General features: G+C 31.2%; 1 protein-coding gene and 1 long non-coding RNA gene across 2 annotated transcripts; both read left to right on the plus strand.

Annotated features, from left to right (window-relative positions):
* Positions 1–1237: 1237 nt before the first annotated feature.
* On the plus strand, positions 1238–9285 carry LOC133338598 (serine/threonine-protein phosphatase 2A 56 kDa regulatory subunit epsilon isoform). The gene is made up of 7 exons (XM_061546764.1): positions 1238–1441; positions 1513–1712; positions 5795–5989; positions 6068–6258; positions 6325–6658; positions 6717–6946; positions 8946–9285. Exons 1-7 carry the CDS (start codon positions 1303–1305, stop codon positions 9283–9285), a joined length of 1629 nt encoding a protein of 542 aa, XP_061402748.1. The 5' UTR covers positions 1238–1302.
* Positions 9286–10386: 1101 nt separating this feature from the next.
* On the plus strand, positions 10387–10580 carry LOC133338591 (uncharacterized). The gene is made up of 2 exons (XR_009754634.1): positions 10387–10448; positions 10487–10580. It is a non-coding gene; the product is annotated as an uncharacterized LOC133338591 (long non-coding RNA).
* Positions 10581–17855: the final 7275 nt, after the last annotated feature.

Genomic DNA, 17855 nt, shown 5'->3' on the forward strand with positions numbered 1-17855 from the left:
TTCGGTATTCCGTAGGAAGACTCTTTTTGTCTACTATATGAATTCCATTTTGTCTTATAATGAAATGAAGTTTTGTCTTCTAAAGGAATATTGTATGGTGTATTTGATCGGAAGTCCATTTGTTCTTCGATAGGGTGATTACTTGATATTCTATACCATGAAATCTTGGTCGGCTTAAGAAAAGCCTATTTTTGGTCTTCAAAAGAAAGACATTTTGGTCTTGTAAAGAGATAATTTTTGGCTGACTGTTTGGACTTCATTTCCTCTTCTAAAGGAATGCTATAGGAAGACCGTTTAGTTTTCTATAGGAAGATTTTTTGGCCATCTTTATGTTAATGGCAGAATGTTTATCATTTATGGGAATAATTTAAATCAATTTGTTGAACATAATGTATCCTCTTATACGGCCTGATGGCTTGGTCTTCCGAAGGAAGCATTCTACAACTTAAATAATTTCATACTTTGTATTCTGGATGTCACATATTTTCTAATTATAATCACATATCACCCTATTTGATACATATTTTAAAACAGATATTCATCTTTGAGGAACAATTAAAAAATTAGCTTTTCAAATATTTCCAATATTTATCTTTAACAGCAAATATTTAGAATGCATTTTAATTGACCGGACGGCCATTCATATCTCCTTCGCCGACAACAACTGTATGTATATACCCATATGACGTAATGTTTTGCGTCATGTCGAAAGATATTAGCAATTGTTAGCGAAAAAAGATTTCCAATTTCCGTTTGCTTGGGGGCATAGAGTAGGAGCTCCTTCTCTCTATCACAAAATTGTTGTGAACATCTTGAGAATAAAAATTTCTTCTTGATGGGGGATTAAAAACAATAAAAACCGAAATCAAAGAAATCAATTGCCTTTCATTGTTTTCCACTTTACGAAACGAGAAGAAAACATGTTTTCATTCCTCTTTTCCTATCCCTGACATTGGGAATTAATAACAAACAAGGGTTTTAATTTTTCTTCCTCTTTTTCTTTATTTACAGATTTTGCAACAAAACAAAAGAAGAAAATTTACATGAAAATACTATTAAATTAAAAAAAAAATCACAACAACAACACAAGTAGCGGCAGCAAGCGGATCACCAATACGACGACGAGAGGCCACAAAAACAACAACCCAACTAAACAGCAGGCGGCGTCTGCTTGTACGCGGCCACCACACAACAACTAACACCCAAACACAATATTACAACAAAGTTGATCAGCAAAAGCACAAATAAATAACACTAACAACAACAATACTAATAACGGCAACAACAACAGAAAAAGAAAAAATGTCATCGGGAACATTTGTTGATCGAATCGATCCATTCGCCAAACGTTCACTAAAAAAGAAAAGTAAAAAGAGTCAAGGTTCCTCACGCTATAGAAATTCACAGGATGTGGAACTGCAACAATTGCCGGCACTAAAAGGTATTTAGATATTTATTTTTAAATGCCAGTTTGTTTAATTAATTTTCTCGTTTTCTGTGTTTGTTTTATAGCCGACTGTTCTAGTTTGGAGCAAGAAGAATTATTTATACGTAAATTGCGCCAGTGTTGCGTTTCATTTGATTTTATGGATCCTGTGACAGATTTGAAGGGCAAAGAAATTAAACGTGCCGCCCTCAATGATTTATCCACCTATATAACACACGGTCGAGGCGTACTTACAGAGGCAGTGTATCCGGAAATTATTCGTATGGTAAGAGAAGAAAAAAAATACGGGGACAATTTTTGAGATTTGAATTGAATTTGAAGACTTTTTGACCCTCTACAATAATACAATTTGTTCTTCAATGAAATATCATTTAGTCTCCTGTAGAAGACAATTTTCAAAAGGAAATCTCAATTGGTTTTTTTACAGGAAGACCTTTTGATGCAGGAAAGAACTCCTTTTGGTCATTTAGGGAAAGATCTTTTGATCTTCCCTATGAGAACCACAAGGTCTGGCATACAGCGATCTCTACAAAATGAAGGCCATTTTTTCTAACGAATGTTATTTTTGGTCATCTATAAGGAGACAATTTTGGTCTTCAGAAAAAGTACCCTTTAGTCTTCTATTTGAAGTCGAATCGGACTCCTATAGGATGACCCTTTTGGTCCTCAAAAGTTAGACCATTTGGGTTTTTATAGGTGTCTCCTTTTGTTATCTATAGGGGGATAATTTGTTCTTTTTATAGGAGGACATTTTTGTCTTCAGAAAGGGTTACCATTTAGTTTTCTGTAAAAGGACTATTTGGAAGGTCAATCGGACTCTTATAAAAAGACCCTATGGGAGTATATTTTGGGACTTCAAATGAGGATGTTTTTTTTGTGTCATTTTTCCGGAAAAGATTCCCTTTTAGTCTTTTGAAGGAAGTCAAATTATGACCTCTAAAAGAACACCATTTTGTCTTCATACCAATTTCGTCTTCTATAAGAGGTACTTTTTGTCTTCTATTGGTTTTTAATACGCGTATCAATCGGTATTTTAAATGAAGTCCTTTTGGTCATCTATTGGGAGACCACTTGTTCTTTTTATAGGATGAGATTTTGAACTTCAGAAAGAGTATCATTTAGTATTCTATAAAAGGGTCATTTGGTCTTCTATTTAAAGGCCAAAAGGAGCATCTTTTGGGCTCCTCGTTTTTGTCGTTTATTGGGTATTTCTTTTGAAGACCAGTAGATCTTTTGGAACAGCATTTTGTCTTCGAAAACATTACCTTTTAGTCTTCTGAACAAAGACCAATTTCGCTTCCCAAATTAAAACCTTTTGGAAAAGGAAAACACAATTCGTCTTCTATGAAAGGTACTTTTTGCCTTCTGTTGGAAGACCATTTGTTCTTCAATAACTGTATCATTTGGTCTTCTAAAGGAAGTCCTGTTGGTTTAGGGAAATTTTGACCATTTGTTCTTTTTTTGGCTATTAATAAAAGGATCTTTTTGTCATTTATTTGGTATTCCTTTTGAAGACCGGAAGGTCTTTTGTAACCTCACTTGGTCTTCGAAAATTTTACCTTTTTGTTTTAGACTTAGAAAGATCAATTTTGCCCTCTAATGGAGCAGCTTTTGATCTTCACATAAAAATCAGCGTATACCATTCGGTTTTATATGAAAGGAACGTTTTTTTAGCCTTTTAAGGGGACCCCCCCATTCTCGGGGTCAAAATTTTTGTTGACTTAATTCCAATCTACACTAATTCAAGAATGTCCCTGCAAAATTTCAATTAAAAATCTCAAGAACTCTTGAAGATATAGCCGATTTATTGTGTCAGCATCAAGTGACGGCTGAAGGGCTTCTCAAACTTTAAACGTGTTTTTCTCTAAACATTTTTTTGCGAATGGCGGGCACGATAACTCAAAAACTAATAACCCAATCGATTTCAAATTTTTACACGTTTCTCTGTGAGTGTATAGCTATCGTATGAACTAGGATAAAGCCAATCGGTGAAGATCTTCCTTATTTTTTAACTTGGTTTTTGGTAAAAAATCGGCGATTTTCCAAAAATATTTTTTCAAAGGTCCGCCATTTTGTTAATTTTAGAGCGAAGTCAATAATCCTAGTTCATACGAGAGCCAAATATGTACTCTTTCTAACACCGTTGGAATTTTCGGATTCCGATGTTCCAGTGAGGAGTTATCATGCCCGCCATAAAAAATAAGGACTTTTCTTTGATCACAAAAAACAACAACAAAACAACAACAAACTTTTTTTGTAAATTATTTTTCTTCCTCTTTAAATCTTCAAATATATATGTGCAAAGTTACAAACCTTAACAAGCATTGGTATTCATTTACCAGCCCATTTAAAATCTTAAAAATAAAAAATCGAGAATGGGGGGGGTTCCCTTAAGGAAATTTTATTGTTTTAAAGAAGGAACTTTTGGGCCTTGCTTTTGAATATCAAATAATATTTTGCTCTTCTAAAGGATAATCCTAATAATACTTCTAAAAAAAGGTCCATTTGACTGTTTGACCTCCAAATGAAGACATTCATGGCTTCAATTCGTAGACCCAGTTAGTCTTTGATTTTCGAGAAGTACACAAATTTGATTTTATAGAGAAAGTCCTATTGGTCTTTAAAATGAGGACCCATTTGCCCTTTTGCAGACCTTTTGTGTTCCTACATGTAAATTTGTTGATCTTTAAATGTTACCTAAAGATGATATATATATGAGAGTAGATCACTAAGCTGTCCTCATCCAGGAGACCTTCAACTCGTATATAAAAGACTTTTTCACCTCCTCAATTAGGCCATCAGCTATTCTGTGAGAATACCTCTTCAATATTCCTCCTCTTCAATGAGGAAATTTTCTTCAGCACTTCTATGAAAGATATTCTTCAAGCTCTTCTATGTGAAGAAGACCTTCTTCAGCTCTTCAACGATAATATCTTTACCAACTATTCTGTAAGAAGAACATATTTAGCTTTTATAGGGAATACGGCTTTCCAACTCTTCTGTGATTAGATGAATTTTGAGGTCATTGCGATAAGACTTTCCAGGGCGTCTTGAATGAAAAACCCTTCTTTAAATGATGTTGTTTTTAAGAAGACCTTGAGATCTTTTATAAGAAGTTCTCAGATCAATTATAAGATCATTTACAAGAAGGCCTCATTAACCACTTTCACTCGAAGTCCCTTTTAATTTTTTTTGCTTCAATGAACTTCTGATTGGAGGACATTTTGCTATTCTTTATTAAGGAAATCCTCAGCTCTTCTATGAGATCAGATCCTCTACGACTATATCATCTTCTGTTCATACAGTCGAAATTAACATTCAACATTCATAACGATATATCGATTATAACGACGGTATCCATAAATCCCGAGAAAAGCTCTGCCCTTTATTTGATATCGCTTATAACGCACGTGGCTTATAAGGGCCATTTCGCCAATCCTTTGACCGTTATAAGCGATTTCGACTGTATATGAGAAAACCATCTTCCGATCTTCTAAGATAAGACCTTTTTTCCATTTTCTTTTTCCTATGAGAATACCTTTTTCAGTTTTTCTATAAGAACCCCTTTTCAACTCCTTCTACTCTTTTATGATAAGACCTTCTTCTGATTTTGTATCGATGCTGTCCAATGAGAAGACCATCCAACAACTCCTCTATAAAAAGAATACCTTCAGTTCTTCTATAACAAGGCTTAAACTTGTCTGTGACCAAAACACTTTTTATCTCTTCTATGCAAATTTTTGAGTAAAAGACCTTCAGCAACACTAGGACTAGACCTTCATTAGATCTCCTATTAGCTTCTCTACGAATAGCCCTTAGTCAGCTCTTTAAAAATTTAAAAAGAAATCCTCCTTTAGCTCTTGTATGCGAAGGCCTTCCATTTCTTATTTGAAGTGTTTCATCCACCTCAGTTCCTCTTTAAGTGACCATATTCACTTTTTCCTAAGAAGATCTTTTTCAGATTCTCTTCTTCATTGAAAGATCTTCAGGTCATCCACAAAGGAACAGGAAAAGATGAATTATTGTGCACCATGACAATGCGATCATGCACACATCGGCTCAACCCTGTGCCTTTATGACCGGCCAAAACATAAAATGGGTCATCCGCCATACATGAAACACAATGAAAAAGTGCTTCGAAAATTGGTTTTAGCTTGCATTAGCAGGCCTTTAGCTTATCTCTTAGAAGAACTTACAGCTTCACAAGAAGAAGACCAGTCATTCAAGCTCATTTCTGTAAGGACCTTCCTGTCTATTTCAAGATTTCTTCGCAGTTTATAAACAAACAAAACAATTCTGTATTTTTCAATTTTTTTCCAATATTTATTTTTTATTCCTCATTTCCAGATTTCATGCAATTTGTTTCGTACATTGCCACCAAGTGAAAATCCCGATTTTGATCCCGAAGAAGATGATCCAACATTGGAGGCATCTTGGCCGCACCTACAATTGGTCTATGAGGTATTTTTGCGGTTTCTGGAATCGCAAGATTTTCAGGCTACCATCGGTAAACGTGTTATTGATCAAAAGTTTGTTTTACAAGTGAGTAGCGATGCGACACCAGAGATGTTCCGAATGCAATTTATTTTTATTTAAATATTCTTCATTGTCTCTTTTTAGCTTTTGGAACTTTTCGATTCGGAAGATCCACGTGAACGTGATTTTTTGAAAACGGTCTTGCATCGTATTTATGGCAAATTTTTAGGTTTACGAGCATTTATAAGAAAGCAAATCAATAATATATTTTTGCGTTTTATCTATGAAACGGAGCATTTTAATGGTGTCGGTGAATTACTGGAAATTCTGGGAAGGTAAGACAACAAAAGATAGATTTTTTATTTGAATACCATAATAATTTTGATTATTTTTGTTTGCAGCATTATCAATGGTTTCGCTCTACCGCTTAAAGCCGAACATAAACAGTTTTTAGTTAAGGTGTTGCTTCCTTTGCACAAAGTGAAATGCCTATCGCTGTATCATGCTCAGTTGGCCTATTGTATTGTACAATTTCTCGAAAAGGATCCGTTTTTAACGGAGCCGGTTGTACGGGGCCTTTTGAAATTTTGGCCAAAGACCTGTTCGCAAAAGGAAGTCATGTTTTTGGGTGAAATTGAGGAAATACTCGATGTTATTGATCCACCTCAGTTTGTCAAAATTCAAGAACCACTATTTCGTCAAATCGCCAAATGTGTATCGAGTCCTCATTTTCAGGTGAGTTCCAAATTATCATACAAGAGGTCCTTATTTCTGACTGTGTTAATTTTTCCAGGTTGCCGAGCGTGCTCTTTATCTGTGGAACAATGAATATGCTATGTCCCTAATTGAAGAAAACAATGCCGTTATAATGCCCATTATGTTCCCGGCATTATATCGCATTAGCAAAGAACACTGGAATCAAACAATTGTGGCATTAGTCTATAATGTATTAAAGACTTTTATGGAAATGAATTCGAAATTATTCGATGAACTTACCTCCAGTTATAAGGCGGAGAGGCAAAAGTAAGTGTCGAACCACAGATCAAGAATTGAATACTTTATCTATCAGAGCTAGAGATTTTTCCCAATGCATAGAAATTTTATTTTTTCAAGGGTTATCTAAAGCGTGGGGTTTTAAATAATATCTTTCAAAATTATCTGAAGTTATTTATCCAAGCTTGTGTTAAAATGATCTAGAGATAATTATCCACGTATGTGGATAAATTATCTGTAGTTAAATTATCCACTTTTGTGGATAATTATCTTTAGTTAAATTATCCACGTTTGTGGATAAATTATCTAGAAATAAGTTATCCATACTTTTATTGAATACTTTATCTATCAGAGCTAGAGATTTTTCCCAATGCATAGAAATTTTATTTTTTCAAGGGTTATCTAAAGCGTGGGGTTTTAAATAATATCTTTCAAAATTATCTGAAGTTATTTATCCAAGCTTGGGTTAAAATTATCTAGAGATAATTATCCACGTGCGTGGATAAATTATCTATAGTTAAATTATCCACTTTTGTGGATAATTATCTGTAGTTAAATTATCCACGTTTGTGGATAAATTATCTAGAAATAAGTTATCCACATTTTTGGATAGATAAATTATCTAAAAATAAATTATCCACATTTGTAGATAAATTATCCACGTTTGTGTTACAATTATCTGGAGATGGATTATACACACTTGTGTTACAGTTATCTGAAGATAAGTTATCCACATTTGTTGATATATTATCTATATTTAAATTATCCACTTTTGTGGATAAATTATCTAGATTTATATTATTGGCGTTAATGGATAAATTATCTAGAAATAAATTATCCACGTTTAAGGACAAATTATCTGGAGATGGATTATACACACTTGTGTTAAAATTATCTGAATATAACTTATGTTCATATAAGTGATAAATTAAATATATATATATATATATAGATAAATTATCCACGCTTGTGTTAAAATTATCTAGAGGTAAATTATCCACGTTTGTAGATAAATTATCTATAGTTAAATTGTTTAAGGTTTGTGGATAAATTATCTGGAGTTAAATTATCCACATTTGTGTATAAATTATACAAATTATCTTTAGATGAATAATCCAAATGTATCCAAATGTATAGATAAATTATTCAAGATATCTATAGATAAATTATCCAAATTATTTATATTATCCAAATTATCTATAGATAAATTATGAAAATTATCTATAGATAAATTATACAAATTAATTATAGATAAATTATACAAATTATTTGTAGATAAATTATGCAAATTATCAAAATTATCTTTACCTAAATAATCCAAATTATCCACATTTGTGTATAAATTATACAAATTATCTTTAGATGAATAATCCAAATGTATCTATAGATAAAGTATCCAAATTATCTATAGATAAATTATTCAAGATATCTATAGATAAATTATCCAAATTATTTATATTATCCAAATTATCTATAGATAAATTATGCAAATTATCTATCGATAAATTATACAAATTAATTATAGATAAATTATACAAATTATTTGTAGATAAATTATGCAAATTATCAAAATTATCTTTACCTAAATAATCCAAATTATCTATAGATAAATTACCCAAATTATCAAATTATTTATAGATAAATTATCCAAATTATTTATAGATAAATTATTAATATTATCTGTTGATATATTATACAAATTATTTTTTATTTATATAGATATATAGATAAATAATCCAAATTAATTATAAATTATCCAAATTATCTATAAATACATTATCCAAATTATTTTTAGATAAATTATCCAAATTATCTTAGATACATTTTCAAAATATCTATATTAAAGTTCTTCCAATTGTTATTAGATAAAATATCCAAATTATCTTTAGATAAATTAGCACAACTGTGGAAAAATATTCCGATTTTAATTCTCTACGATTGCAGATAAATTATTGAAATTTCATGATTTAATGATTTTTATTTTATTTTTCTTTTGCTAATTCTCCCCTCTCCTCTTTTATTTTTACAGAGAGAAAAAACGCGAAAGAGATAGTGAAGAGCTATGGAAGAAACTACACGAATTGGAGCTCAATCGTACCAAGAGCTTACAGGCAGCAAATCCAACAACAAATGCTAGTGGTGCCTCAACAACAGTCGGCGGCGGTAGCAACAGCGCCAACAGTCAACAACAGCAGCAGAACACAAATTCGCAACAATCGAATAGTAGCAGTGCCGGCGGAGCTGCCACCGCCAATGCCCTGGGAGCGGCTGGCGATAATAAATCAGCGTTAAGCGGTGGCAGTTCAGCGCAAGCTGCGGCCGGTGTTAATCCCTTTGCCAAAATCAAGGCGGATAAGGTAGAGAACTAAAGACGGACGCTGATGCTGCTTCATCATTATTGTGTTGTTGATTTGAGAATACAGGCTGAGTGAGGATGATGATGATGATGAGAATGCCGATGATGACTCAACACCACAACAACAACAAAAAATTATAACATTAAAGAAACAACAACAACAAGAGAATAAGAATAATTTACGACAAAAGAAAACAACAACAACACGATCACATCAGGAAATATTCAAATAAAAAAACAAATCGTATTAATTCAACAAGAAAACAAAATAAAAAAAATATGAAAAACAAAAAACTGTTATAAGCCTATTAGGTAACCAAGAAAACAAAAAAACAAAAACAAACATCATAAAAATAGAGCGTAGAGCGCCTGTTACAGAGAAACCTAAAAAAAGATGAAAACAAAAAAATCTATCTATTATATATATATTGAAAATAAAAACAAGAAAAAAAGTAAAATATAAAAAACAAAAACAATTAAATCTTAAGAAACGAGCTATACAACAACAAGAAACCAACAAACAACACACATAAATACTACATACACAAGAAACCCCCTTACCAAGAAGAAAGAAGACAGAAGTATGAACAAGGAACAGGATCTAAGTGTAGTAGCCTGCCTAGATGCCAGCTGAAGCTGCTGAAAAGGAAAGCAAAACGAACCTGGAACAGGAAATAAAGCTGCAGCAGCCGCCAAGGTGGGCACGTACGTTCATTGTCGTCGTCGTCGTGTATGCAACAACTTCTAATATGATTTAACTTATGCCTATTTAATTATTAATTAAACAAAAAATAAAAAACCAACAAATAAAAATGAACATAATGAAACAAAACAAAACTACAAATAAACTCATTTACATTTAAAACATAAACATAAAAAAATCAACTGGAAAGAAATTGAAAAGTAATTTTTAGATTGAAAAACAAAACTCATCTATTATAAGAAATTCATACAGATAATGTTACAAAAAATAAATTCAATACAAGCAGTAAGGAACAACAACCACATGTGTAGACAAGGCCAAAAACCAACTTTTCTCTTTTTCCTCCAAAAAAACCAAGCAAACAACCCCCCCATATCCCATCCATCCCACGTTAACAGAACAAGAAGAAGAAATAACAACTCAAGTCTGGAGTCTAACAGCAGACTTGATTGAAAAAAACAGCTTTTGCTACAGTAATAAAAAATAAAAATAATATAAATAAACAAAAAAGAAGAAGAATATTAACAAAAAATATAATAATAACAATTATTATTATAAATATAATTATTATTATTTTATATAATACAAAAAAGAAAAAAATAAAATTCGAAATTGAGAACAGAATATTAAGCTATTTATGCTGAAATAATAATAAATTAAAAAAAACAAAAAACCGAAAAAAATGGAAATTCTAAAATTGTTGTATAAGTGCAGTATAATAAATAGTAAAACAAAAAACAACTACAATAATAATAAAAAAAACAAAAACAAAACAGAAAAAAAGCAAAATGATGTAATGCAAAATTTATGATTGATATAATATTGATGATAAAAAGGAAGAGTAGGAAGAGCAAGAACGATACTGAATGTGGACAGATTGTGTGTTAGCAGACATGGTCTAGACTTTAGAACATAACCTATAAACAAATAAAAATAAAAAATAATAATAATTATTATACATATAAAAAACAAATAGCACTTAAAAATAAAACCCCCCAGGAATGGCAAAACAAACAAAAGAAGATGGAGAAGTAAAAGATGAGGCGTAAGAAGAAGAAAAAAACATAAAAGAAAACAATAAATGATGAAAAAAATAACATAAAAAACAAGAAAAATGTTCATAATTTCTTTTTGTCCTTGTTATTATTAAAAAAACCATAACTCTCAAACATGAAATCATATATTTTTTATTTCACTTAATATTTTATTTCACTCAAAACAAGAAAAACACATATGTTTGTTGAACATTTGTCGTATTTACTTTTAAAGTGTAATTTTTTCCACGCCACAAAGCATATTCAATGCAAATCCCATATCTTATTTCTCTTTCACAGGTTTTGTTATGTGATGGCAATGGAAATCAAGGCGTTTTGTAATAAAAAGGGAAAAAGGTCACACTATATTTCAAATGAAAATAAATAATTTTGAAAAAATTTGTAAATCATATTTAATGCCCTCATTTTTTCTTTTTATTACAAATCGCATAGATTTTTGTGCCGTCATCACATAACGTGTTTTTTTTAATGTGTTTCCTTTTTTATTTATTTCTTCTCTTCCATTGTTTCTAATTTTTGTAAAATCTCATTGAATTGTCTGTTTTTCATTTTAAATTATTTAATTGCAATTTTTTTTTCATTTCGAAAGAAAAAGAAAATCTTATTTAACACATCTTTTTTTGTTTTCAATATTTAAATTTAATAATAATAATAATAAAATGAAACATTATGTACATATAAATGTGATTGCTATCAAAACAAACAAAAATTCAATTTCATTAAATTTTCTTTTTTTTTTTTTGCATAGAGTGTTCCTAGTCCGGAGGTGAAAGGGAGGGGGTTTCTATTTGGTTTGATTATAAGCCAATTTAATAGGGATTTAAATACCCAATATATAATTGGATGAAATTAATTTTAAATACTTTGGAGCCGATTTCTGAATGTCAGATTGTGGGATGTGCGAGGCAATCGTTTTGGCCCAAGCTTTATAAAAACATCAAATCAAATTACGATCTTAAATCTGAAGTATTGTTGGATAAAATCCGTTTCAAAGCATACATTTTCGGAAATGAAACTCGTAAAATGCCTCTGTCATATATGGTTAAAAACTGGAATAACGAGCCGAGACAGAATTGACTAACTTTAGATTATGATTTCGGAAACCACAACGACATCGATATTTCGATTCATAGTTTTGACAAAGATAATGCAAACAGAAGTCCAGATAAATGCTGATTGAGGTTATTTATCTGTAATCAATGATGCAAGGACCAATCATGTATGTCCGATTATGACGATTTTTTTTTTTAATTTTAGGTTGAAAACACCAAAAATTTTCCGTAAATACTTCGACCAATTTCTAAAGGGCGGCACTACATGTGAATTCTTAAACGAATTGTTGAAAGGGTATTAAAACCGAATTCGCAGTTTCAGGTGTATTTCTTGTTGGGTTCGATGGTTTCATGGTTTTGACGAACATCTGTAATTATCGAATTACAGTTTTTGAAAGGTTGATCTGTGTACAAGTTCCGATCCAGACGTATGGACTTCTTGTGGGGGTTCTACATCTATAGGGTAGTGTTTGCTGTGCTACGACGAACGTCAACACTTATATTTATATTGGATAACACAAACAGTATAGAGGCGAGCAACGAGTTGTTATTGTTGAAGTGATATTGCTTTACACAATGGGTTGAGGTGACAGAAGTTGGCCGAGTAAGGCTCGGGTCGTTTGGGATTATTACAAAATGGAGGGAAACACGTTGTACCGATTCTTTTAATATTAAATAACGCTTAGAATCTTTTTTTTTTTATTCTTTAAATACTGGAGGCGGGTCCTCCTCCAGCTAGTCCACTTTCTATTAAAATAGAAGGTATAGGACCATACACCATATGTAGACACCGTCTAAAAATAGCAATGAATCCTTTTTGGATGGCTGTTGTATAAAAACGAGATCTTCTTTTAAACAATTTTCGCTCTTAGGCTTTTTTTCTTGAAGATCAATCTACAATTCTTAGTTGATGTATCGATGACTAGTTTATGGACGCTGGCCGGCAAAAAATCGAAAGTGTGTGGGATTGGGGCATGATTTATTTTCAAAATGTAATATTTTTGCATTTTTAGAATAAAATTAAAAAAAAAAAATGAATGAAAATCTTGCGAATTTATATTTTTTTCTGGTTCCCTATATATTTAAAGCCCTAATATGAAAATTTATTATTTCAAATATAATGTGTACAAAATGTTCCTACTGGGTAAATCAAAAATGTCCTATCAAACTTGATACGAGTATTACGATACAATCAAATCAGCTGAGTATTGTAGTAGCACCCATTATCGCTCGGCTACGGAATTAATTACAATTTCGTCCGATGTTTTACAACAGTAAACATGTGAGATTTTATTATTTTCATAACTAATATGACCTATTATAGGACACAAATTTTGGAAATTTATTTAAAGTGGTAAGTTGAGTTCGGGTTTTATACAGGTAGGTAGAAGGATATATCTACAATATGAGCATTAGTATTTTGAAGATCCTTTCCATAGGATTTTAATCGATGTGGTCACAATTTGAATGCCATCGTTTGGATAATTTGAATTCCACCGAATGGTAGATGACATTCTCGAATAAAAGATTGAATATTAAACTCTAATTATTGAAAAGATTAATTGCGTAGACATGTGTTGTTAATGGCCAACATCAAAATCAATATGACAATTGATTGTTGTCAATTTTTTATGTTTGTAAAGTCTATAACAAAGGCAAATTTCAGATGTGTTTCAATGTTCTAGCTGCTTTTATAGAATTCATCCAGATGTAAATTAAAAAAAAAAATATTAGAAGATATTCTAATATTTTTTTCGTATTTATCGTCCTAAATGCAAAATCTTTCGTTGGTTAGGTAAAAAATTAATTAAAATCAAGAAGCTTTAACGCCCTCGTCTGTCGACGGTGTAACACTGAGAAATTGCGTTTCTTTTTGCATCAAAGGTTTGGCAAATTTTGTCGCTTGGTGTCAAGTCCGGACTGTATGGCGGATGCATTATAACACCTCAACCAAGATCCCGAAGTTTCTGGCGAGTCACTGTAGATGTATGTGGCCTAGCATTGTCCTGGTGGAACACGACACCTTCCCTGTTGGCCAATTTTAGCAGTTTCCGGTCAATTGTAAATAGTTTAAAACAGTTTTATGGTCGATTTTTAGCTCCTGGGCGATGTTACGACGACTGCTAACATGCCGGTCATTCGATCATTTGTCCAATTTTATCGACTATCGACCTACCTGTGCGATGTGTTTGTTTTGTTTAATGCGAAATAAAATTAAAATTGTTTGATCGAGTCTTTACGACTTTGTTTTGGAACTTGCAGTGGAATTTGACGTTGAATATTTTATTCTTCGACTAATGCGCTCAGTCGAAAAAAGTACTCGGAAATGCAAGAATATTTAGAATTTTTTGTTTCAAAATGTATGACTATATATTCGGTGTACACATCATATATACAGATTTCACTGGTTCAGTGACTTATGGTAAAAATTAACCCCATTTTTAATGAGTTTTCAATCACTTCTGGAAAAAGGGGACCGAAAATAGTCGGTTGAGGGTTAAACTTGTGTACCAAAATATTCTTCGATATTTTATTAGTAATATTGCCTAAGACACTATATATATAAAATGGAAGGATTTCAAGAAATCATAATTCGAAAATTATCAAAATTCTCGAAAAGGGGGAATATGGTCCCCCTTTTTAGTTTACCTCCCGACGTAAACTTTCAAAACGCCGATACACGTGTCTTCTTTTTTAGCCCCTCTTTCATAATCTGTTCCCGGTAATTATTTTTTGTGTTGCACCGTGTAATTTGTTTTCTAATTATTTTTCAATTTCAAATCTATAGTATATTTATCCATAAACACATATTTTATTTTTTTTTATATTTATTATTATCTTTTATTTTCTTATATATATTATATATATTATATTTTCTTATATTATATATATACATATTATATTTTCTTAAATTAATTAATGATTAAATTAATTTAGTTTATGGATCATTTTAAAAAATTAGAAACAAAATAAACTCATACGCATTGTTAATAGTCAAGAAGCAGGAGTAAACAAAATATATATACATACATAACTAATTAAACATTAACAAAAAAAAAAAAATAAAAAAAAAAATAAAAATTTGAACAATTTGCTGACATATGAAAATACAAAAATAAAATAAAAAAGAAATTAATTATTAAAAAAAATAAAGAAAAAAAAACAAACTAATAATTATAAATTCTACACTTGTCACATAAAAACAAACACACAAACAAACTAACTCACCCCTCGCCACCCTCCCATTGAAACACAACAACAATTCACTCACCTCAAACTCTCACCAAAAACTTTCATTGACAAAAAATTAAAAAAAAAACAATTTAAGATAAACAAACAAAAAATTGATAAGATATATAAAAAAAAAAAAAAACAAAAACAGTTTTAGTAGTAAAGGGAAATAATTTATAAAAAAATAACAAAAATAAAAAAACCGAAGCGAAAGAAAAAATTAACAAAACATAAAATGGAAAATCATCTATACAAAACATAAATTAAAAAGAAAATAAAATATATAAATATAAAAAAAAAAACAAAACAACAAACAATAACAATAAATGCCTAAAAATAAATAAATAAAAAATTGAGAAATGTATAAAAAAGATGATACGGGTTTTTTATTTCGGATTTTATAAAGGACTAGCAAAGTGCCCGCTACTTCGTATGCGGAAAGGAAATACAAAAAATATTTCATACGGTATCGTAAATACTGTAAATTTGTTGTACTATAGTTTGCGATTTAGTACTCTTCATACACATAAGCACTATTTTCCGAAATCTCTCTTACTTCCATTATACAGATGAAAACCAGTAAGGGAAGCAATAAAGTACCCCATGCAAAATTTCGTGCAAGTCGAATGATATATAGGGACTTTTGTACACCATTTACATTAAATCGGACGAAGTTATATATGGGAGCTATATCTAAATCGGAAACTATTTTCACGATGTTTAACACACATCGTTCTAGACGCAATCCAGCCCGCTGTGCCTAATTTCGCGTAAATCGAAGTTTGGTGCACTATTTACTTAAAATCGGACTAAAATATATATATGGGAACTATATCTAAATTTTAAAAGATTTTTCCCAATTTCAATAGGGTTCGTCCTTGGGCCATCTTAATTCCACCAAAGTCCAAATTTAGTACTTTTCGTACTCATAAGTACAAATTTCCAAATATACCTCAATCCTTATTTCAAATAGTAATCGCAAGTCAAAATTTAAGAATTTCAGCTCTGTCTGTTCATCAAAAACCAAATTGTACCAGATTTGGTACCATTCTGTACTTTTCGTACCCTAACTTTATCAAATCCTAACTTTATCAAATCTACACTACCACAGTAACCTAAATTGCAACTTTCGGGATTCGAATTCTACCCGTTCACCAATGTCCAATTTGTAACAAATGTTGTGCTTTTCGTACCCATAAGTACGAATTTCCAAAACTACCCCAGTCATGTTCACCCATAATAACCTTTAGTCCACAGTTAAAGATTCCAGCTCTATCCGTTCACCACACTCCAACAGTAATTTTGATCATAAATTTCAGGATCCCAGCCCTATCCTTTCACATAAATCCAAATTGTAGCATATTTAGCACCATTTAGTACTTTTCGTACTTTAAGTTTGAATTTTAAACACTGTCTCAATCCTGTACTCTAACAGTAATTTTATTGTCAAATATAAGTTTTTTTATCTTAATCTAAATAAACTTAGTACCATTTAGTACACATAATCATGCATTTTCAAAACTACCTCCATATCTCAATCCTACACTTCACACTTAATTTTGATTCCAAATTTTAGGGTTCCCGCTCACACAAAACGAATTGTACCCTATTTAGTACCATTTAGTGCTTCTTGTATCCAAGAGTACGAAATTCCAATACTACCTTAATTCTGTGATTTGTATTCTAAATTTAAGTTTTCCATCTCTATCCATTCACTCTGATCTAAACTGTACCAAATTTAGTACCATTTAGTACACGAAATGACAAATTTTCAAAACTACCGACATATTTCAATCCTGCACTCCAACAGTAATATTAATTTAATCAAAATTTCAGGATCTCAACCCTATCCATTGGTACCATTTAATACTTTTTGTTTCTATAATTAAACTACGTCAATCCTACACTTCAAAAGTCATTTTAACTCCAAAATTCTGGAGTCCAACTCTATTCACTTAATCAAGTTCTACCAAATATAGTACCATTTAGTACACATACGTACTATGCTTCCATACCTTAATTCTATATTCTAAAAGCAACCATTATTCCAAATTTTAGGTTTCCAGCTCTCTCCGTTCACCCAAGTCCAAATTGTACCATATCTAGTGCCGTTTAGTACTTTTCGTACACAAAAATACGAATTTCCACTGATGTCTCTATAGCTCAATCTTCAACAGTAATCAGAATTCCAAATTTCAGGTTTTAAGCTCATACGTTTAAGCAAAATCCAAATTTTACTATATTTAGTACGATTTAGTACTTTTCGTTCCAATAAGTGCGAATTTCCAAAACTACCTCAATTCTACACTGCAACTGTCACTTTAATTCACAATTTCAAGAGTCCAGCTCTATATGTGAACCGAAATTCAACATGCACCAAATTTTGTACCATTTGGTACTTTTCGTACACATAAGTACAATTTTTTAAAGCTACCTCATTCGTGTACTCCAATAGTAGTCCTAATTGATATTTTCAGGATTCCATCTATATACACTCAACTAAATGAAAATAGTACCAAATTTAGTACCATTTAGTACTTTT

This window comes from Musca vetustissima, unplaced genomic scaffold (assembly GCF_032173495.1).
Source record: "Musca vetustissima isolate MV318-11 ecotype Yass unplaced genomic scaffold, APGP_CSIRO_Mvet_v1 utg84621, whole genome shotgun sequence".
NCBI classification, from domain to species: Eukaryota; Metazoa; Arthropoda; class Insecta; order Diptera; family Muscidae; genus Musca; species Musca vetustissima.

Bases quoted from the DNA above. Each gene is read 5' to 3' on its own strand.
- LOC133338598 (XM_061546764.1), top strand. From the start codon at position 1,303: ATGTCATCGGGAACATTTGTTGATCGAATCGATCCATTCGCCAAACGT. The intron at 1,713-5,794 runs GTAAGAGAAGAA...CCTCATTTCCAG, and splicing joins ATCCGGAAATTATTCGTATG to ATTTCATGCAATTTGTTTCG. The intron at 5,990-6,067 runs GTGAGTAGCGAT...GTCTCTTTTTAG, and splicing joins ATCAAAAGTTTGTTTTACAA to CTTTTGGAACTTTTCGATTC.